At 37.6% G+C, this 24070-nt stretch overlaps 1 protein-coding gene across 8 annotated transcripts in view; it reads left to right on the top strand.

Annotated features, from left to right (window-relative positions):
* CTNNA2 (catenin alpha 2) overlaps nt 1–24070 on the top strand; it is a 510177-nt gene that overhangs the window by 358737 nt on the left and 127370 nt on the right. The window contains exon 8 of one of the 8 annotated variants that reach the window (XM_065661890.1): nt 19042–19546. The exons of the other annotated variants lie outside the window; for them this stretch is intronic. Coding sequence (XP_065517962.1) covers nt 19042–19104 — 63 coding nt within the window. The 3' untranslated portion in view covers nt 19105–19546. Of the gene's footprint in view, nt 1–19041; nt 19547–24070 lie in introns of those variants that run through there. 8 annotated transcript variants of the gene reach the window in all.

Genomic DNA, 24070 nt, shown 5'->3' with positions numbered 1-24070 from the left:
AAGATGAAGTCTCTCTTCTCTGTTCATTACTGATGGACTACTTGAATAAACTAAAGAGTTACTACTGGCTCTCTTAAAGTATCTGTGAAATTGCCTATGGATTTCTAGACATGCTGTCAAAGCTCTAGACAGTATTAGTGTTTGTGAATGTCCAGCTATAATGGAAAAATAACAAGAAGTAAAAGTGATCCTTTTGTGATTCATCAACACGTTGCTGGAGCATCCTGATTAAGAAAAGACTAGTATGTGACAGTCAAGTTACTGGGTTGTTGGAACTCATGGTTTATAGGGAGGGTGGCAATTTAAAGCTTGGCTTTAAATTAACTTTCGCTAATTTATATCTCTAAAAATGTCTGGGGGGGGAGCATGTGTAGAGTGCAATGATTAGCAACTGTAAAAGTTTTGGTTAGTCATATTTAATTGGAAATCAATTAGTTCCCCCTCCAGAAATGCTAAGCTAGACACTCCAGAAAGGTTTGTCTCAAGACATTCCCAGGCATTTCTGGAAGTGCCAGCAAATGAACTGTAATTGATTTCCAATTAGCTTGAGAGCAAAGAGGGCGACAGCTTTTTCATACACTTAAATAAGTCTACTTTTCCCTTTTTTGTCAGCAACAGCTTATCTGTAAAGATTGTTTTTAATAAGCTATACTGCTAAATGGTCTTTTATTTGTGTTTTAAGACTGCTTTTCACTGAAAGGATTCTGTTCTTACATGGATGTATCTAATCCAAGATGAATATTGACACTACTGAGACTCTTGTTGGTTGGTTGATCTTGGTGTATTTACTCAGATTCTTCAAGCCTGAGAGAGATTGGATGATGATTCAACAATGAATACACTACAAAGTGACAGAATATTAGGGCTGGTTAGGACTGTGAAAAATCTTCCCTGTAGCCAAACTGGTTATGGCCCTAAACCCATCATGTGTTCATGATTTACTGGGATTTTATGTTCTCCCCCAGAATAACTTTTGTTGCTCAGAAAGTTGTAAAGCCTGACCTGGGGATGGAGGTATAACCATGCCAGCAAACTCCTGCTGTAGAGAAGTCATTCATGTTACATTGGGATAGCCATCCTGATGTAAAACAGTTCACTCTTTTTATCAATGACATAACTTTAGTGGCAAGAAACACTTTAGAATTTCAAGGTGCAGGAAGTAGACAGATTTGAGAGGAATTTATGAAATCAGTTATTAAAAGCTGGGATGAACAAGTTAAAAGCTGTTCCTGGCAGGCTCCTGGAAGGTCTTTTTACAAATGGATGAACTGCTCTTGGAAAATTTTCCCAGAGCAGAAAATCTGTTCTCCTCAGTATTAGACAATCAGTTGTTCTTAATCCGTTTATTTTGCTCCTTTCCAAATGTATTTTAAAGCATTACTAGAAAAGACAAAAACTTTATGCTGGCCTTTGCTGATACATTATTTCAAGAAATATAGGTTGGTGATAAAGTGGTTGCTAAACTAGTATGTTGAAATCAAAGAAAGACTTTCATTGGGTTCTCAAATTCAAAATTCAAATCTGAAAAGAGCATATCCTTTGAATTTACTCCAAAGGGGTTGTTTTGCAGGGAAGCTCTGCTTTTGGATAATGTTACCTGGAAAAAGCACAATTTGAAATGTTCTTAGATCTGACTCCTGGATTTGCTAAATACCTGAACAATATGAACTAGACTATGTAGTCATGGAAATAGATGTTGGACCATAGCAGAGAGCCTATAGCGAACAGGCAGTCAGATCTTTGGCAGACTGTATTATTCTCAGTTATGTGTGCTTCTCGGTATATTTTGGCAGATAGAGAAGGCAGGATTTTTATGTTTCCATCCTTCTGTTCTGATGATATCCATAATCTGATGGGAAAACTCAGGATAAAATGTGTTGAAATCCTGGTTGCTTGTGTATTGCATCTTATTGGGCGAATAGAGGGAATCTGAATCATTATCTTATAGCCAGAAGAAATAATGCAGAAACCAGGTTGAAAACCCACATTTCAGACAGAAGTCATTGCAATTTTGCAGACTTAAAGAAGACGGTTTGTTGACTACCTGAAATATTTATGGCTTCATTACGTATCATTTGCAACTGATGTAATGTCTAAGAGAAATATTCACAGGTCAGGAGTCCCAGAAGGACATATTTAAAGGCATAACAAAAGATAGTCATGCCTTCTAAAAAAAAGAGAATAACCTGACCTTTTCCTGAAGAAAAAACAACTTAAAAACACTCAGGCGATACTGAACGGTTTTCTATGGTAGGAGTGGTTTGTGTGTAGTGTATATGTAATCTTAGAAACCCTGCTTTGCTCAACAGCCAATTTTGTGAGATCCAATGGCAGCCTTTGAAATGTGCCTTCCCGTTTGGTTTTATTTCAGTGTATTTATGTCTCTGTGCTAAAGACTTTTTATGTTTTATAAGGAAGAAATGTGCAATGTAATCAAAACATGTTGCTCCATTATTCTCAATAAATGTATAGAGAGGTAAATTCTAATAACATATTCAAAGGTCCTGAAGTTACCAGCAAAGCTATTGAAGGCATGTGCAAACCAACATGCATTCAATTATATGAATGTAAATTACCCTCACATTATATGTTTTTAAAGGTGAAAAGGCAGATTTGGGGGGTAAATAGTAAGAAAGCTGTGGGATTTACATCAGATATGTTTCAGAATCATATTTCCTCTCCTCTTGCTGTAGTTCTGAATCTTTAATAATCCTGTAAAATGAAGAGCTTATTGTTTCTTAAGATTCAATTTATATTTTAAATGAGTGGAAAAGATGCGTAATCAGCTTGAGAAGGCAGGCAAAGATCAGCCTGTTTTTTCAGGATACAGGACATTTTACTGTGTGTTGTGAATTCTGGAGACCATTTTTAAAGAATGCTTGGCTTACTTCTGCTCTTTTTTTGTAGTGCAAATTAATTATAATTTGACAAGAGTGTGCTTGATTTTCTTCTTCAGATTTGGTGTAGAGCCAAGCTTTATTAGTTAGAGAATCTAAATCAAAATCAAAGGTCAGTGTCTGTGAAATGCCTGTGACTCAAGATATATTGTAGTTCTTTGCCCATTATTCAGAGATTTCTGTCTATGAAAAGGTGTTTATTTAAGTGGATGCTGTATGTTGCATGCACGACTGCAGAAGAATAACCATTTTTCATTATTGCATCAGTAACGTTCCTAGCAGCAGTTCTAAAAATGTGGGAAATCATTGCTGTAAGACTCCTGAACTCTGCAGCTCTTTGACGCCGTCTGTAAATGCTGGCTGAGGGCTTATGTCCAACATCATGTTGTACCCAGTGTTTCCCCTTCTCCCCGCAGTCCTGTGGGTGATGAGCAGAGAAGCTGCTCCCAAATCTCCCCCAGCATCATTCTTCAGCCCCCAAAATCTGTACTGGCGTCACCAGTTGCTCAGCCGGGACCCATCTGGGGAATTGGCAGGTACGGGACAAAATGTGACTAAGGAAGCTGTGGTGATGATTGCCAAATATGCCAAGAGAGATCAGAAGGTGAGCAAGATTGGCAAATGGGCATTGTTTCTGTACTTAAAAACCTGGAAGCAGCAGTGTCTGAGCACAGGGACATTAAAGATACCTATCTAAAAAAATAAAAACCCTGGAAGCAGTACTGTGTGTCCTGATCCTCACTTTGCTTCTAATTGTATATCATTGTTTTGCTTGTTTTATGCCTTTGTTCTTCCTACATCTATGGTTGTTTTTAATGTTTTCAGCTTTTAATTTCAGGGATTCTCTTCCTATATCTATGTATAATGCCCAGCATGACTTGTCTTTTGCTGTGTCCTAATGAATATGACAGTAAGCAACATAGCCTGGGTGTTTGAGACAAGAATTAATGAATTACAGTGCTCCCACACATGTAATCTATACAACCAAGGGTTTTTCATTTCATCTTCTGCAGTCTATTTTACCAGCTGAGCTTGGACCATGCACTGATGTTAGGTCAGCTGAAGTCACTTTTAGCTATTTTCATGGCATGAGGGCCATGAAGGCAATAAGCATTATGAGAGATTGAAGATCTATTGGGAAAAAGCTTCCCTGGTTCCAGAGGGATGAAGCTGGGAAGTCTTTGCTTCTGTACCTTCTGCCCAAGGAAAGTCATTGACGACAGCTATAAAAGCATTTATTGCATGACCAGCTGGACCATGGAGCCTGTTGGATGCCTCTGCAGCTCTGCAAAGTAATGCTGACCTTGGGGTACTTCCCTGAAACACATTCAGCTCAGAGTCCTTTGAGATGTGTTCTCTGACTTTCTGGATTTTCTGGCACTGTTGTACCCATTAAATACTGATTAGATTTAAGAAATCCAAGAGACCAAATAATGCTATCATCTGTTCCCTACTTATCTTAATAATATTGCCAGTAATATCCCAATATATCAATTCTAGGATCTTCCATACCTAACCTGATGCATGAAAAACAGGGACAGCAGACTGTTTTTTTTTTTCAGAGACTGAACAAAACCAGTGTATTTATTGATTGGATTTTGCTATATTGCGTGGAGATGAGGGTAAAAAGTAAAAGCCACTTTCAAGGACTGTTAGAGAAATGCGTCATTTTTCATATGGTTTGATGAATTGCTTACAGAACTTGTTTTACTTAAAACTGCAATTAAAGATCGCCCTCTAGTCAAAAGAAAAATGTGATAAAAATGGGACTTGAAAGTGGGCAGAAAATTTTCTCAAGCCCTGTGGGATTAATTCCAGTAATTATTCAATCTGACATTTTCTAGAGAAATAACGCTTAATATATGAACTCCATTAATCATAATAACATAGTTCACATGTCAGATACTTCTGTCCAGTCACTTCATTGTCTATGTTTAGTAAGAGACTAACAATTATCTTCACTAAATATGAGCCAATATTAAGCTGCTTTAAAAGAATCCCAGGGCATGTGTATAGTTTTTAACTAGGTTTTGGTCTGGTGACGTGGGACATGTGCATACGTCTACAAATACACTGAATTTCCAGGCTGTAGCTGTCATCAACATCATGTCCCCTGCTAATTTTGTGTGATTCCATTCACAGCACTTTAAGGACATTCTTGCTTTCTTTTTTCTTCTCTGAACTGCTCTGGAGTTGTAAACCCTTATTTTACTAATTTGCTTATGTAAATAAATGGTCTTTTGCAAGACCTGTGTGTAGGAAATAAATATTCTTTAGATCATCTGCATACATAGGAGTGAATACTTTTCTTCCTGCATATGAACTTCATACACATTATTGAAACTGCACAGTGACTATGGTGTAACTGTCTTTGATGATAAGCAACTCCAAGAAGGTGTTTTTATGTTTGTCAGTGTTTTATCAACTGAGGATATTCCCTAATATCATCTTGTGTTTAAAAGAGGTGGTTTAAAAATGCAGCAATGATTAGATGCTCATGTTTGAAGAATTTACAATTCTCTCCTTTTCAGATTCTGACATTGTTTTGTGCTTTTGAAGCTGGCAAGCAGAATTATCCGTGTTCTGATGAGAAGTGATAAATATAAGCTTTTGCTGAACATGGATAAAAGCTGTAGGCAAATTAGATTGTATTAACACAGCCTCCTCGTGCATCTGCCACCTTCTCAAAAGCTAAGAGTGGAGAATAATTCCTTGCCTTTGGAGATTTGCTTTTCCTTTTAAATTGTGGAGCAATATACGATGTGCATAGACTGTTGTGACTAAAGCTTTCAGCTTTTTGCATGTCAGTTGTCATTCTTTGCACACTCCAGTAGATGGCAACTCCTGTCTTCTTGACGTGTAATCTCCATTCAAACTAGTAATATTTTCTGCGCCTCCCCCTTATCTCCTTTATGTAAATGGCTACGGGTTGCAGGGAAACCTGATTCAATTTTACTTTTATTGAAAACACCACATAGTATCTGATTTGAACTCAAATTGTATCTGAAAGAAAAGAAGAACAGAAAAAGAACAGGCCTGTAAGCACCGATTCTCCCGGATCATAAAGCACACACTGATTTCTCCATAACTTTAAAAAATATTTTAGGAGTTTTCATAAAAAGGATTAGTACCCAAAACTTATCTTTATGTGGAATACTGAATGGGTTGGCTGCAAATACAGCATAGCAGCTTTACATTTGATGGTTTCCCTGTGATGCATATAGTCCTTAAGTGCTCAGCATTCACGTTAAAGTGTTTCTGTTCTGCATAGTAAATACTTGATCAAACTTCTAAAAAGTTGAAAATGATGATTTCTGGGGGGAATTTGGTAGTGATGTATCTAGATGCCGCTTGTCTTGGCTGAGGGGAAGAGTAGGACCAGGAGGTTACTGTGTTCTATTAGACTTCAGAATAATCTCCTATTCCCCCTCTTGCTCAAAGTGCTGCTATGTTCAGCCTATCTTCTTTGTGCTTTTATTCCATCCCATCAATTGTATTACCAATGCATCAGTGCAGAGGAGTCTGTTTCTCCCTTTTTCTCTGCTGACTTTCACAACTGAAATACTTGCCTGTAGAATTTGAGGATGTGAAACAAAGCACCTCTCTGTGAATGAATGCCAAACATCAACAATAGGCACAGAAGATTGTGCTTGCTCTGCCTTGGATGGAGACTAATGATCATAACAGTCACACAAAGGATCCTTTCTCTATCTATCTGTATCAAGACTGTAGTTTAATTTCCAGATTGCTTCCACTGCTTCTAGCAAGGTCTTATTTTGCAGTTGGTGGTTCAAAAGGGGCATATGGTGAAAGTCAGATGATTTTTATTTTCTTTTAAAATAAATACAGCTCTAACTTTAGAAGAATACATGCTGCTTATCAGGTTTTATTGTTGAGTTTTCAGTAATTGCATGAGAAACTTTCAAACTGCCACAGTCTTTAGCATAAGGGATGCTATTTGATGCTCAGTCTTATGGTCACAGAAGGATACAAACACTTACTGTTTAAAATGAACTGCAAAAAGTTCTAAAGCAGAGCAATGTTTAAGGCCAGATTAAGATGTTCACATTTTTATTGGTTTAGTAAAAACCTTAGTTTTCAACCCAGACTTGATTAGTCTATGGACATTTGTACTTCACAGAAACAGCATTAAAGTAAATTATGTTCATATAAGACAAGCAGAATATTGGTCCATTTAAGCCTGACTGATTTTTATGTAACAAATTAGTGAGCACTGTAATTAAATCTCTTTTGGATGCCTGTTTCATCTCTGGAAAGAATCCCAAGAACCTCAGAAAACTGACTTTCGGGTTATATACAGGTCCTGGGTCTATTGCATTTAAGTGGCTTGTTTCTCATTATCGCATTTAATGCTACAGAAACTGCTCCACCAGAGTCTTTATTAAAACTTGCTTAGGGCGAGCATTTTCCCTTGGGTCAATAATGACTTTAGAGGAATGGATGTAGAAGCTAGATTTGTTCTAGCTACTGGAATGAATTATGTCTCTTTGGGGCCCCCAGGCTAGTATTTCGAATTCGCCACCAGGCACTTCATCAAAAATTCTATTCCAGTTTTGAAAAGACCTTGTGCTCCTATTAGGAAATACAGAGCATACATTTGAAGATCTTCCCCAGCACCCAGATTTTATGGCTATATATTTTTCTCCTTTAAAACGCCATTGAATTACCACATGCGTCAGTGAAGATGTGGTTTAGAACTGTATCCTGAAGAACTTGCGCACTGGGAGATGGTTGCCAGTTATTTCCAATTAAATATGGAGCCATATTTAAACATCAACAGACTTCTGTGGTGGTCCTGCTGGTAAAAGCCATTAAAATCCTACAGATCATTTTCCTGGTGTAAACACAGTATTTCTGATAGGGGTACTGTGGAAATACCATTTCCTCCTGCAAGTCATTGCTTATAGGTAATCCAATCAAGATCAGCATTGCTTAGCATTGCGTATCGTAGAATCATAGAACGGTTTGGGTTGGAAGGGACCTTTAGAGGTCATCTATAGCCCAACCCCCCAACATAAACAAGGGCACCTTCCACTGGTCCAGGTTGCTTAGAGCCCCGTCCAGCCTGGCCTCAAATGTTTCCAGGGATGGGGAACAACTCTGCACAACCTGTTCCAGGGTCTCACTACCTTGTCCTGGTTTTGGCTTAAGCCCCACCGCTATGGACCAGTATCTCAGCAAGAGAGAGGATATAGTGGGTATGCACTGCAGGCCACCATGTGGTTTTACCTGCATGATCATGGACAGGGCATGAGGAAGTGGGAAATCTACCTTAACCCTGGAGGCATGGGTTGGCGAGCTGTGAGGGAAAACAGACGCGGTTGTCTTAAGGTAAGACGAACGTGATCTTACCCTAGCCAAAACTAAGCACCACACAGCTGTTTGCTCCCTCCTCACCCCCTTGTTGATGGAGAAGAGACTATGGAAAAAAAGGGTAAATTTGTGGGTTGAGATAAAGGCAGTTTAATAGGACAGCAAAGGAAGAGAAAATAATAACAATAATAATGATGATAAAAGAGCACACAACCAACAATATTCTATGATTCTATGACTCTATACAAAGCAAGTGATGCATAACACAATTGCTCACCACCTGCTGACCATCCATGAGCAGTGACCACTGCCCCCTGGCCAATTAACCTCACACATATACTGAGCAGGACATCATATGGAATATCTTTTTGTCCAGTTTGGGTTATCTGTCCTGGCTGTGTCCCCTCCCAGGTTCTTGTGCACACCCAGCCTAATGACTGACATGGTAATTAACTCCATCTTGGCCAAAATCAGGATGCACCCTCATCATAAAAAGCTCCTTCCTTAAAATTTCTATCTTACTCATATGAACAATTATTTCTGAAATATGCAGTTCTTCAATAAGAAAAAACAGCTGAAGGTTTTTTTTCTAGTTTGGAAAATCTGCTCATGTTGGTGGTAAGATAAAGTATTGACTTAGAAATTACTTTGGATTTATGATCCCCCTAAAAAATAGCTAGCTTTCCCATTACTGGTCTGGTATCAACACATGATGTTTACAAACCGTGGTAGTATAGCAGCATTTGTTCTCTTCCAGTGTTTGTACAGACTGAAGTATCTGTTGAAACACAAAGGTGTTCGATAATAAAAAAGAGATTGCTAATGGATAAGAGGCAGGCAGGTGTTTGGCTTTTCTTTGTGCTTGCCAAGGACAAAGTCTTCCAGCACGTTACTTGTATAGCTCACAAGCACATTCACATTCTCCTCTTTTCTTGCTGACTGGATTTCCCCTGAGTGCTATGTTCAGAGATTTCAAATGCAACATTACCTAAGAGGTGCTATTCAAACCTGAATCAAATGGTGAATGTTATGATATTGCACTTTTACTGCTGTCTGTAGCCCAATATTAAATATAAATAATTATTTTTATATATACAGTGAAATATTCCTTATAACCATTTCCACGGTTTATTTCTACCCTAACAACTGCAGGAACTGAAAAAAAGCATCTCCTCCTTTTGCTATATACCATACACCTCATCCTTACTTTTCATTTCAAAGTAGATTTTCCAGATGTTTCTCTACAAAGCAGAATAGACTGGTTTAGGAACTACAGCAGACTGTAAAAAAATGTATTTGCTTTCTTGCAATCTGTTTATTCTGTATTGGAGTTTTAGAGAATGCCATTTTAGACAACATCATGGCAAGGCTAATGGAGTAAATTTTGTGTATACATTAGATTTTCTTGACAGTTTGTAAGGCTGAAACAATATTTGCATATTAGGAAAAAAAACTCACCCTTATATGAAATTTAAAATCCAATTAGCTCCATCAAAATATTAAGGAATAGAAAGAATAAGTATAGATGCAGTATATATAGAATAATTAATTTTGGCTGGAAAATACTTTTAGCATCACCGAATCCATAAATGTAGCACTGCCATGTCTTATCACTAAACTATGTCCCTGTGATCCATTTCTTATACGTTGCATTTAACCCCCAAGATATAAGACATAAACTTTTTAATGAATGTTCTCCATTCAGTTTCCACTTTAAACGCTAGTGATGATATAAAATAGTGATGCTTATTTTATTTTTTGTCTTTTTTACATCTTTTTACTTTAAATCTAAAATAAATTAAACTTCACTGTTTTGGTTATTTGGAGTTATTTTAGAATATGAATAATAGACAGAATTTAAGAATATGGGTTCTGGTTGGACCTGGAATATCTTAAGGTCTTTTCTAACCTTAACCATTCTATGTTTCTATGATTCTATGATCTTCTAAAGATCCTCTGGAGCTGAAATAGATTCTCACCAAAATGGTGGGATGTGGATGTCTGAAGTACCTTTAAAGCTGTCTTATCCTCGACAGTATTTTGGAGCCTTCTCATAAATAGTCTTTTACTTGGAAGTTACCATCTAACCCAGTTTTCTTAAGGAGCTATAAACCACTATGAATAAGAGTTAAAAGTCCCTCTGCTCTGTTTAATGTGATTCTTTTCTATTAGTTATCGCTGGTTAGGTCATAGCAACGTAAAGCTTCTTAGTTCATAGAAGTGCAAGGGATTTAAGAAATCACCTGAACAATCTTTTTGCTCTAAGGCAGTATCAGTTTTGTCATTCCTGACACATCAGCTCCTCTTGTAAACTCCAGAACTGAAGGCTTCTAAAGGAAATCTATTCCATTGCTTTTCTTTTCAAATTCCGAGAGTTTAGCAAACCCAGTATGTCCAAGCTTTTACTATCAGCAGAGGTTTTTGCTCATCTTTGGTAACTGTTTTTGATCTTTTATGGATACACTCTACTTAGTCCACATTTTCTTAGTATTTGTGCTGAGGCTTCTAAAGGAAATCTATTCCATTGCTTTGCTTTTCAAATTCTGAGAGTTTAGCAAACCCGGTATGTCCAAACTTTTACTATCAGCAGAGGTTTTCACTCATCTTTGGTAACTGTTTTTGATCTTTTATGGATACACTCTACTTTTCTTAGTATTTGAGCTGAGACCTTGCTACTTCAGAGAACATCTCCCTTGCTGCCTTTCCTGCAGCTGGGTGACACTGATGGCTCATATTCAGCCTGTGATGCACAAAAGCTTCTGGAACCTTTTCTGCTGGTTTTCTACATATCTATTACTTGTTCTGTATTTTATAGCTGATTATTCCTGAGTGAACATCTTGCACATGAGCCTGTTGGGTAGCATCTCTTCTCTTTTTTTTTTTTTATTTTTGGGGACATAAATGCAATTTGTCAGAATGAGTTTGAATTTTTATTCTACCCTCCAGAGTACTTTCAGTGCTTCTCAGCTTGGTGTCACCTCCAAATTTAATAAGCATATTCCATGTTCTATCACCTAGGTCATTTATGACAGTTTGAAACATTGATGGACCCTGAAAAGACCTTTCTGTGGCATTTCTAAGTAAGTCAGATTATTGCTTTTAGGTAGCAAGCTTGTTATATGGCATGGATAATTATATTAATGAAACTGTGAAAAGAAGGAAGTATCCACATCTAACAGTGATGATGGAAGAACTCACACTAGGATTTCCTTTCCTTCTCTCAATTTTTACCTGTGATGAAGTTATATGCCTGCTTTCATTGCCATCTAAGGCTCACAGGGAAGACACAGGAAGAACAACAGAGATTTTCTTCTTATTCTAGGGCCAAGATGGGCATTTAGAGTCCTGTAATGAGAAAGAGTGAGTAGGTAACGTTCATAAGCAATGTAAGACATGTTTCATTCCTCTGCCTGCCCAGAAATTCTGTAGAGTATGAATAAGCACTATAATTTACATAAGGAAACTTGCAAGGACTTACAATATAAGGGATTTTCTTCCTGTTTGCTTTGATCCCATGGGTGCTTGCACAACTGCAGCCCCCATCTTTGCCATTTCAGTTGTGTAACAGCTTTTTCCATAGAGCTTGGTGAGGCTAAGCATTCACTGTGTGCTGAATTATATATTTTCTTAACTTTTATTTTAATTTGAAATAAGATTCTAAAATATATTTTCAGTGTTCTTCTATGGAAATAGATACATCTCATTCCTAGCTGTAAAGTGTATGTGAGAAGAAGTACTACATTCATATATCCCATCTCTTTGAGCAAAGCATAACACTTGAATTACTGATTACCTGCATTATGTGTTAAAAATCATGGAGCTGGACAGCAATGCCCCTGAGGACTCTCAAAGGCGTTAACTGTTTCAGGGAAGTCCTGGAATATATTATATCCATTCAGCTGCATGCATATTTGCGTGCCTTAAACCGTAACACGTCAATGTCATCCCAGTTAATCAGTAACCATCCAATATGCAGAATGTATTCAACTAGGAGACAGCTTTGGTTTGCTGAGTTGAAATAAAGCTTCTGTTATTTTTTCAGTAGTACTATGCTCCAGGGAATATACTAAAAGAGTTTTGGTTTGGTTTATTGGGATGATTATTTACAAGGCCCCGCACACACACAATAAATGGCAAGCTGATAGGATTTTTTTTCTGTTATCTAAACAGTATTTCCATGTGGAGTAATCTATTATATTATTACTTTCAACTTATTTGACACCTGTTCAATACTGCAGACATTTCTAGCTATCTAAAGTCCATCTGTAGCTCCCAGTACAATAGGTTTTTTGCACTTCCAATATTTTTCTTGATGTAATTTACCTTCAAAATACCTGTGTGAAATATTCCTGCTTATAAATAGAGAGTGAAGGTAAGCAGAGACTAAACTAACATAACACCACACAGGAATCCTCTGCTGAAGCAGAGATTTTGTGCTTCAGAAGTCATAAACCGGAACCCCAGGTATCCATCTCTTTTCATTTGTAGCTTGTTGCATAAAAAGCATTGTGCTCAGCTCATCCCCACATAGCGATTTGGTTTTCATGCCTAAGAGGTCATAAGACCTTAATGAAGCATGTAAAATAAAAAGAACAGCTTGTCCAGACCTGGCTTATTCTTTTGTATTTCTCATTCTTTTATTTTTATCTCAGGTTTTGTTCCATTATAACCTGCCTTTCAGAAGAGGTTCGCCATCACACATGGTCTGTTTTGCTGACTGTTCCAACATCCAGGCACTCACATGCCACATCTCGTCACCCCTTGGTAGGCCAGATAAGTTATGCTGCCTTATAGGCATACATTTCCACCATGGGGTCTGTGAAGGGCTGGCGGCAGGTGAGCAGAGCTGTTCTGCTCAATACTTTTGATATTAGAAGCTTAAAATCTCTATAGAAGTATTTTGCTGCATCATGTTACAGCTTTTAAATGCTTTGTATAATACAAAGTTTCCCCCAGTGCAGCTTCAAATCTCATCTCTTTATTAAATGCTATGGGGATTTTTTCCCCAGTGTGGTAAAATCTATCATCTTTATTACTAATTATGATTTTCTTCTCATTTAATCCTGCTGCTACTCCTTCCTGTAGGGCATGAGCCAATCTGAATGCTTTGCTTTGGGGGGGTTGCTGTGGGAGATGGACATACCGACAGCCACACAGGTTTGAGGTGGGTTTTTTTTTTTTTTGCAGTGAGCATCACCTATGCAGAAGCATTTACAGAAGCAAAGGCAGATTCCAAAGGCAATACCAATGCCTTTGGGATCTGCACATCCCTTGAAACAGGTGACACAGAGTGTGCCTTGTGTTGCAGTATGTCTTGCTTGAGTGGCCTAAGAAAAGGAGGTAGACCAGTTCTTGGATAGCAGATGAATATTTTCAGATGCATCATGTCTTGTACCAACTGGTTGTCATGAATCATAGGTTAACGAGCAAACCTCTGCATCATGCCTTGACCTACTTTGGTCACAGACATGGGGAGAGCTTTGCTGGCAGTTCTTCCACCACCACCTCCAAAAGGGCTGTTTTATCCTACAAAATAATGTGAATTTGGTTACAAGGTTCCTCCCTTATGCTTCCTCCTCAGTACATTCTCTAAGCTTCCTTTTTCATGTCCTAAATTAGGTAACCCTGGAGATGTTCCTTTTCAGCCCAAAATGGAACCTCAGAGCTGGGACAAGACAAAACACTTGCAAATTGGCAGTTCAAAGGCAGGAACCACTGACAGCACTTTAAACCCTTTCCCCTCTCCTGTGAATCTCAGCCATTCATATGGCCAGAATAAGCCCAAGTTGGTCAAGGCTCCTTGGCTTTTTGTGAGGAGCTGGGTTAAAGCACAGCTTCTAAATGGAGAGTCAGAAATTACAGCTGGCTTTGAAAGGCAGGAAAGTAAGGGCAGTGAATTTGTGATGTTGAAATTACGAGTAATGAGAGAAGAGACAAAATAGAGGCAGAATTGCTTCAGCAGGATTTAAAGCAGGAAGTTCTTGATATGGAGAAACACAAGATTAGGTAAAGGCAAGGAAAAAAAACACATAAATTTGCAAGTACTGACATTGTGAGAAAGTTGCAGGAATTTGATAGAACTGGTAGAAACAGTTTAATTTGGGAGACAAAAGTACGAATATACATGTCTAGTGATCTGGTGCTTGTAATCGTAGAATTAAAATGTGTTCAACACAACTGATGTATGAATGGGTGCTGGTACCACAAGATCTGCTGAAGCAATTCTGCAGTCTGTTATGGAGGTACAAAGACCATATTCATTGGGTTTACTCAAAGCAGAGAGGAATATAGCATATGGATGGTACAGTTTGACCCTCTTACCGTACGGAGAAGACAGTATAATGCCAATTTGCTGCTGCCTTGGTATGTTGCCTAATAATATGGGACAGTTGAGTATGCAATTAAAATTAAAATCTGTGAACATAAAGATGCACAGTAGCCTTAGAATAAGGAAAAAAAAAAAGGAGGAAGTCTAATGTAAATTTAAAATGACATTTAAATTAAAATTTTGCCTCTGTTTGTAAATGTGACAGTGTTCAATGTGGTTTTGATCAGTGCAATATGCTATCTTTATAGCGGCATGGAGACAGAATTTGTTCACAGTGCAGTCAGCATCAGGTTCTTGTGGGTGGTGGGGGATGTCCCTTCATAACAAGCACTTGATTTAAGTGGGACAAATGAATTCTATATGGGTCTGTGTCTGTAGACACAGAAAGCCAAGCTAGAAGGCCATATCTGTTCCTCATGGAAAAGCTTCACAGAGCTGATTCACAGCTTCTGTTTGAGTGCCCCAGAGCCTAGGAGAAATTCATACAAGCAGAAAAGGTCATATAATGCCCCAAAGAAATTGCTCTAAACTGTTGTCCTGGGTTTAAACCATGATTAAAACCTGGATTTAAACCACGACAACTGTGTAATCTGGAGGGGGAATAAGGAAGACACAGGAGTTTTATTCCCCTCCAGAAATTTACCCTATGTTTCTGCTTTGAATAGATGTCTTTAAAAAGTGTGTGGGAAATTTCCAGGAAAGTCTCATTGTTTTGAATGTTGTTATGTTTCTCAAGTGCAATAATGATTTCAGGAGATGACTGATGCTGTTATTTCTGCAACATTTTGTGTTTTGGTTCTTTTTAGTATGTTTGCACAAATACAAGTAGCTGGAACACTGATCTCTGTACTAAATCACTGAAAGAAAAGAATATATAGAATTGCAATATTTAAATAATGTTTTCCTAGGCTTGTGAAATGCTTCCATACAATTTTTTTGCTTCCTTCCCACATTTATTTGATATTCATGTCTATCTATGAGGGCAGTCAATGAGCAACATTCAACCCTGTCATTCAAAGTAAGCCTTTGTCTATACCCTGCCCAAGAGAGACTGAAAGCTGAATAGTCAAGTGATCAAAACCTTGGGGCAGCAGTGAAGTAAAGAAATGGAAGCAACAAAGCAGAAGAGAGGTTTTAACTGAGATGTTCTGAGGACTGCATTTTCAGCAGAGTGGCTTAATAAACCAGGAGGTGTCTCCTTTGAAGCCTCATGGCCTCTTCAGATGTTGGCAGGTCTCAAGTCCAGAAACTATTTCATGGGTGAAAGAGAGTGACTTGGATGAGCGAGGAGGCATAAGAAAGCATACTGAACCATGGCAGCATCTCAGCTCGGGGAACATAAACACTGCTGTGGAAATAAGCGAAATCTTAAGCACACAGAGGTGGTCTGCACAATATTTAATGTCTACAGACAAGACCCAGCTTTTTAATGGATGTATGGAAAGGGGAAAATGAACTTATGAAAAAGACCATGAAGATCATTTTGATTCTATTGTAAAACAAATTACTCATATCACTAGCTTGGTGGTCAGTTTGAGATTGAGGTTGTTTCTGTGGAAAGAAATTAAACAATAAACAATAGAAATACCACTAAAAGGAGCAAACCTTGAATAGTACTTTCGATGTGGGTAAGCAAAAGTAGAAAAGACACACAAATCTAGGAACTGAAGAGACAAATGACTAAACCAACAAGCTATCATGCCTGTAACAAGCCTCTCTGACAATATTGTTGTTAGTAATCTGTCTTCACCCTGCCCTGTCCTACTCACTGTAATGCAGATCACAGACCCTTTGAAATGGGAGCTACAAGTCTAAGCACACTGACCTTGATAGAGGGATGTGACTTGTATTCTGGAGGTGTGTCTAAGTGCTTATACATATGGATAAGCATTTGCATATGTTTGTATAACAGCAAATAAATGTTAGATAGCATTTGCAGGCTTCACTGAAGTGATTTTGAGGGAGTAGGTGGTTACAGCCCTAGAATAAGGAAGGGGTTTGATGATATGAGAGAGTAGGAGGATAATTAAGATTACAAACATTATTCATGTTTTGTAGGTACTGTAGCTAACTCTTCTGTTGCTGTATCTTCACTTAAGTTTTCTCACAATTCTCATATATTTGTTTCATGAAAAATATTCTTAATTTTATTTTAATAAAGGAAACTTCTAACCAATGGGCATGCAGGGAATTATTGGAAACAGTTCATAAAGACATAAAGCGAGCACATAAATAAGTATAATGCAAAAAAAGTATGAAAATACTGTTTATTAAAATAAGCATTAAAATAATGTTTAGGTTATTGGCTTTTTCAAATAAATATTTGCAGATCGTATTTACAAAAGAGAGGATTTCACCCTCTGGTTATGAAGCAGGAAGCAGGTCTGTTCATTTCCAGTGCATTCTTTTAAAAAGAGTTTTGTATCTAAATACTGATTTTGCAGTGTTCAATTAAATACAATGCTTTACTTTCAGTATTTATTTTTATGGTGTGTATTTGTGCAGGAGATCACAAAGTGGCTCTTCTTCTTATTTACCGTTTAGGCGAGTGCTTCTTGTTTAGGTGAGAGAGAGAATATGTGCCCAAATTCTCATTCCAATTCACTGAATTATCCAGTTGATCTTCCCACTGAGCAGAGTACAACCAGGATCACACCTGCTGCATATAATATGGGAAAATGCAAAGAAAAAATTGAGACATTTCCAGAAATACAATTTTGTTCCTTAGACCAGTGGATTAATTTTCATTCCTTGAATACAGAGGTCAGAATTTGATTAATTTCAATTATCACAATTAGGAAAAAAAATTAAAAATACATATGAAAATCTCAATAAGCATAGAATAATTTGAGTCAGAAGGGACCTTTAATCATTATCTGCCCCAACCCCTCTGACATGGGCAGGGCTATCTTTCATTTCATCAGGTCGCTCAGAGGTTCCATCCAAACCAACCTTGAATGGGGTCTGCCCAGGGATGGGAGGTCATCCAACTACAAAAGCTGAACTTTGAAATTCATAAAATAGTTGTGAGAAAAAGGAAATAAATCTCTATTTGCTCTGAGTGTCTGTATTTATTTCACTATTGCCATCTGGGCAATAATATAGCCTCTAAAATCCATATAGTGTGGAGCAACACAAAAGGCAGTAGGAGTATTTGTTATTCTTGCTAGTGTATTTTCATTTATTTCCTTTCTTACTAATAACTATGCTGTATGGAATAGTTTGTGATCTCATTCAATGACCTCTGAAGTCAGTGAGCTTTTCCAGTCACCACCATAAACTTGCTGTCAGGCGCAGGAGATTAGATGTTATCATGACTTCTAGTGCTAGAAACTGAAAATTGTTCTCTATTCATGAATGTGCTATATAATAGGCTGATATAAATCCAGCTGGGTTATTAGGATTTATTTCCAAAGGGAAGAATCATGGTCTCGTTAAATGCTCTAGATTCAAGGTTTACAAAAAATAACCAATTATAATAGTGCTTGTCTTTTCTTATCAGAAAAAATACCAGAAGTGATAGCAAAACCAGTTAATAGAATTCAAAAGTCAATTTAAGTCACAAGTTATGAGGATATCAAGCCAAAACCTTTTGTATTCAAAAGAAAATATTCTTCCACCCCACTTTTTGCTGTTCTACATAATTTCTTTGCAGATAATTAATAGTGAATTAATTTCAGTATTTCATGACTTTTAAATACTGAATTAATTTCATTACTTTAAAATACTTTCTTGATACTGTTCAGCATCCCTACAGCTCAACTACCTCCCCATCACAGGGAGGTTCATTTTGTTCTAAAGTGCAAACAGGTCTGAGCAGATGTGTTAAATGAATATCCATGTGAAACTTTGCATTACTTTGTATGCCAAGTTGAACAATACCATTTTGCTTATAGAAACATTCTCTCTCATATGTCAATAGAAAAAGCTGCTCTGCTCTGCCAGGCCTATAGTCTTAAGCACTGTGTTTTCTCACAGCTAAATTGTGGTTTTGGTTTTGTAAGGAACTGCCGAAACATCCAGCAATAATTTTCGACTATTATATTATAATTTGTGTTAATTTTGCAAACGTATTTTAGCTATATAAGCAACTGAGTAACAACTGAGGCTCATCTATCCTGTACATGTCAGTGGAGTTCCAGCAGAAAAATCAAGATCTGATCTTATAATTGAGCACCGTGCAATAACAAGTGTGGATGAAAACAGGGGAAAGTCAAGCTGAGCAGGCAGCTCTAATACTAGTGTAATGGGTTTGCACGGCAAGGTTTTGGTAGCAGGGAGCTGCAGAGGTGGTTTCTGTGAGAAGCTGCCTGAAGCTTCCCTTACATCCCATGGAGCTAATGCAGCCGGCTCCAAGATGGAGTGATGGTGGCAGCATCTCTGGGATAATGTGTCTACAAAAGGGGGGGAACTGTGCAACTATGGCTGAAGTGAAGAGTGAGAATATGTGAGAGAAACAACTAGAACTGTCTTTTTGTGAAGGACTGCACCCCATGGGATGGACCCACGCTGGAGCAGGAGAGGAGGGTGAGGATCCTCCCTTGACGAGGAAGGAGCAGCAGAGGCAACATGTGAAGAATTTACCACAATCCCCATTCCCCAACCCCCTGCACCACTCAGAGGGAGGAGATAGAAAAATTGGGAGTGAAGTTGAGCCTGGGAAGAAGGGAAAGATGGGGAGAGGGTGCTTTAAGATTTGGATTTATTTCTTATTATCCCAGTCTGATTTGATTGGTAATAAATTTAACTCATTTCCCCAAGACTGTTTTGCCCATGATGGTAACTTGTGAATGACGTCTCCTTGTCCTTATCTTGACCAATGAGCCTTTTGTTGTATATTCTCTCCCCTGTCCAGCTGAGGGGGTCACTGACAGGGTGACTTTGGTGGTCACTGGGCAGCCAGCCAGTGTCAACCAAAACTGGTATTTTATTTTCAGTTGTTTACATCTGCAATTTGAACAAATTTTGGCATAAAAAGGAAGTGGCAGTTGAAATAAGATATTTAGCGTAATGCTTAATACTGGGCATTGCTCTTCTTAGCACTGAATATATCTAATATGTCAGTCAAGATATCACAACTGTTTTTAATTTTGATTTATTTTGATTGTATAAAGGTAAAAGTGGATTTGAATTATAAAAGCATTACATACAAATGCATAAATATTTGTCATCCAGCTTTCTTGTTGTCTTGATAAAATTTTAAGTTATGTGGAATATTGGAAATAGCTGTCAGAGGCAAGCTCATTCTTCTACGTGTTGTTGCAATTTGTTTCTGATGTCAGAAATGTATGCTTTCGGAGAGAATAATGATATTAGAAGTACAGAATTTTACTAGGAGATGCTATTTGTTGTAATAAACTGCTCTGGAATTCATCAGTCAAAATAAATGCTAGCATGGGGAGTCATTCTGCTAGCCTTGTTTTTTGTTTAAAGCACTCTTACCCCAAATTTCTACTCTTCAACTATATTAGGTGATTTATGGACATTCTTATCTTGATTTAGGAAGTTATGTAAGAAAGGAAATTTCATCCTTGAGTATACAAATACCTGTAGATATGTGCACACAGTTGTGTATTTAAGGCAGTTATTTTTTAACAAAACAGATGTCTCTTTCTAAAGAGAAGCCTGTGAAATAGTAATTTTGTACACATGGCTCCTTGGATTTGCATGAGCATATGATATTAGTAAACAGGCTCACCTTAAGTGTTTTAAGTACCTCACCTGATGTGGTTATGTATTTGAGGTTGTCCACTCCTCATCGTGTCCAAGCACATCAGGGCTACAGCCATCAGTGAGTGTAACATGATGGCCAAAACAACCGTCCTGGTGTAGTATTGCTACTTTTGCCTAATTTTCCTACACTATAGGGAAGCATACAAAATCTTTTGGCATTGATTACCTCTGAATGCAGACTATCCCCATCTTGCAGTTGCTGTATTTGAATGTATAATAATTTATAAAATTATTTAATATATTAAAATTTTGCATCACTACACCAGTAAAATATTAACATATTGCAATCTTGCAATACTAAAATATTATTTCAAAGCCCTGCATTGAAATTATTGTATTCTATCCGTTCTCTTCCTGAAGGTAACACTTCCTGATCCCAGAGAACAAACTATTAACATACAGATATTTCAGCAGAGAAGAGTTCACTTGATATATTTAGATCCTTGTTCTGCTCTGTTACAGAATGCTGTGCAACACTGACTTCTTAAACGCTTTCCAGTGGCCAGCCCTAGTCAACGCATCTGTGCTATGTGAAGTTCTTCTGAAGGTCAAACCTCAAAGATAGTTTCAGAACCGAGGCCAAAATGAGTTTATGCTTTGCAGACACACATTTGCTCTTTCTCCTGAGCAGGTCACTAAATGGCTCTGTGTGTGTTCAGAAGTCATAGCCTTGCAAAGTATAATTCAGATATCCATATGATATTTAATCTGAGAAAATAACCCTTTCTGATCTTTTGGGGATGCACCTCTTTTGTATATGAACAAACCAAAACAAAAGCCTATATTGCATGTTGTTGAAATAGATTTTTAAAGTAGAGTGTTTTCTCTTGTTTGTACTTGAGAGGCATTAAACCCAGACTAGTACACTCTTGCTTAATCTCTCCTGCCTCTTGGCTTTTGTCTGAATTTCACATGAATTCTGCACAAATATTTTATCTTATATATTATTATCCTTTAAATGGACAGCCATATTTTAGCCGACTAGTGTACACAATTCATTACTACCAATCTGTGCCGCCTTTTGTCTTGGAGAAGGCTCTTTCTTAATTCTTATGTGGTTTTCCTCTTTCTCCTCAGCTCCTGCAATTTTTAATAGTAGTTGTTAAAAAACCTGTCAAACCCCCAAAACCTAAGCAGAAAAAAAGACAACACTTTTTTCTTGTTGAAACAGCCTGTTGTTATGCATCTAGCTATTAATTAATTGCAAGAATCCTCTGTTTCCTCAGGAGCAATCATAAGCGTATTTTTAATCCATGCTGTGAGCATAACTTCTCTATTAAAATGTTCTTTTACCACTGGTCTCAATACTGAGGAACAGGATGTGCTCGCAGTACCACATACTTGCAAGATATACTCAAGGACAATCTGTGTTAAGCATTGTTACACGGATTCTTTAGTCGAGCGCATCCCTTAACATTCCCAGAAATGCTGGTCCTTAATATGGGAGATCGTGTGTCCTTCCTGGAATCAGAGAATAGGGTTGGAAAGGACCTTAAGATCATCTAGTTCCAAGCCCCCTTGGGCTTGGGCAGGGATGCTTCACACTAGACAATGTCACCCAAGGCTCTACCCAACCTGGCCTTGAACACTGCCAGGAATGGAGCATTTACCACTTCTTTGGGCAACCTGTTCCGGTGCCTCACCACCCTCACAGTAAAGACCTTCTTCCTTATATTTTGCATCCCTTAAATAGGCAGTATTAACAAAATGTATTTATAAATTACTGGGCATTTCCTGATTGCTCAAGAAAATCTAGAACATTCTTCCAGAAACAGTATTGGGACCAAATAGTGGAGCACAGTGTAGTTTCACAGGTTGAGTCTTTGCACTTATCTCCTACATAAAAGATCATTAGAAGAATTAAGTTTTCATTTAGGTTGCCCAAGGAAGTTGTGAATGCTTCATGCCTGGCGGTGTTCAAGTCCAGGTTGGACAGAACCTTGGGTGACATGGTTTAGTGTGAGGTGTCCCTGCCTGTGGCAGGGGGGTTGGAACTGGATGATCTTAAGGTCCTTTCCAACCCAAACTATTCTATGATTCAATTCTATGATTCCTGTGCTTGCTCCTGCAAGATAAAGAAAAAATAAAAAGACCATTCACTTCATACTAGAGAGGTAAGATGCATCATGGCACTACTTTAAGATGAGCTACTTCCTACCCATTTCACACTTGAGAAATAATTACTTAACACAGTGCAGCCCATTTTATTCACAGAAACTTTTTCTTACTAATTTACTTTGCAGTTTTGAAGTGCAGAGCTTCATAGAATCAACTAGAATCGTGGTGTGGAAAGCCACAGAGCTTCTCCTGCTGGGCTTCAGTTTATTTGCATAAATTTCTTTAGCCATTCGATCATCATGGAATTGACTCACCCTCAGCGCTAATTGCCATACAAAAGAAAACTTTTGTAGTTTTCTAAAAGAAATACAGTCTATTAGAAGCAGAACTGTACTGGTAATAGTCTAGTTCCCATAGACTGGATTCAGTTGCTGTTGTGGGTATACATCATAACCATGTATAACATACAGAATCTCTACAGTTGTTCCTGTTTGATTGAAATCATTGATTTTTATAGGTAACACTTATTCAATTATAATTTTGCAGATAATACTGATGAAATTATAGGGTATAACATATAAGAAATGACTAATAGGAACTGTGGTATACTTCAGTATATTACTACTGAAACTGATAGTGAACTCATAACAGAGCCAAATTAGTGGGTTATTAGAATAATACTATTTAAAATTGGATTTATCATTATATACTTAATATAGGTTTAATTTCAAACATGAAAGTTTAAGCAATTTAGGGGGGGAAGAAGAAAACCTGATGTAGAGGTCAGTTGGCACTTTTACCACTTGCAATTAGTTTCTATATGCATCTGTCATTAAAAGAGACTATAAACAGCTGGAGATGTCTGTGGATAACATTTAATAATGCATGATTTCTACCAAGACTTATAAGCTACTGTGTTTGTGTTGATACAAACTATGAACACTTCCCCAGTAAAAAATCTCCCACAGTGAATAACTCAGTTCAACTTCAGATCAACAGTTCACCTCCAAAGCAAATGCTAATTGATAATGGAAGGCACAGCCAGGATAATTTAAGAATTTAAGTTCCACAGACTTCCAGTTCTTTTGAAGAAGTACACACTTTTCTCATTGAATGAATTTTCAAAAGCATCTAAATAACTTAACAGGATATAAATAACTTTGGAGCTGACAAACCAGAGCCAAGCATATTTTAATGTTTTTTGGACAGCTAGTCTTCATTTGGCACCTTTGAAGGCTTGTTCGGTTTCATTTATGAACATTAGAATGAAGGTAGTGCCAATTAGCATCTGTTTAAGAGTTATTTCAGGTCTTGCAGCAGAGCCACAGGTTTCAGTCTGCTGTGATTTCATTTACCATTCCTTAAAATTTTTTACACTTCATGTGCTACAAAAAGTCTTTGTGGCAATCTACCAAAAGAACTATCTCGTTTCCACCCTGTTTTACAATATTTTGAGTATTTTAGTTATGCCAGAAGACGAAAGTGTATCAAGGAAATTTGATAAATTGAATTAATTTTATCTTCTGTATTTAAAAGGCTAGGCAGACTACAAACTGTACAGTGGTTTTTGCATGTTGCATATTCATGTACTTCCATTTCCGTTAGCTCTGAGATGGGCTCCAATGGCACTTACCTTAACAGTTTCTATGCCATCATTATCAAGATAGCAGAGTTAACTTGTCATATTGCACATTAACGAGTATTAACTCTTTTTGGAGGC

Source organism: Lathamus discolor, chromosome 1 (assembly GCF_037157495.1).
Source record: "Lathamus discolor isolate bLatDis1 chromosome 1, bLatDis1.hap1, whole genome shotgun sequence".
Taxonomy (NCBI): Eukaryota; Metazoa; Chordata; class Aves; order Psittaciformes; family Psittacidae; genus Lathamus; species Lathamus discolor.
The sequence above is the reverse complement of the archived record's forward strand: the minus strand, read 5'-3'. Positions and strand labels throughout refer to the sequence as shown.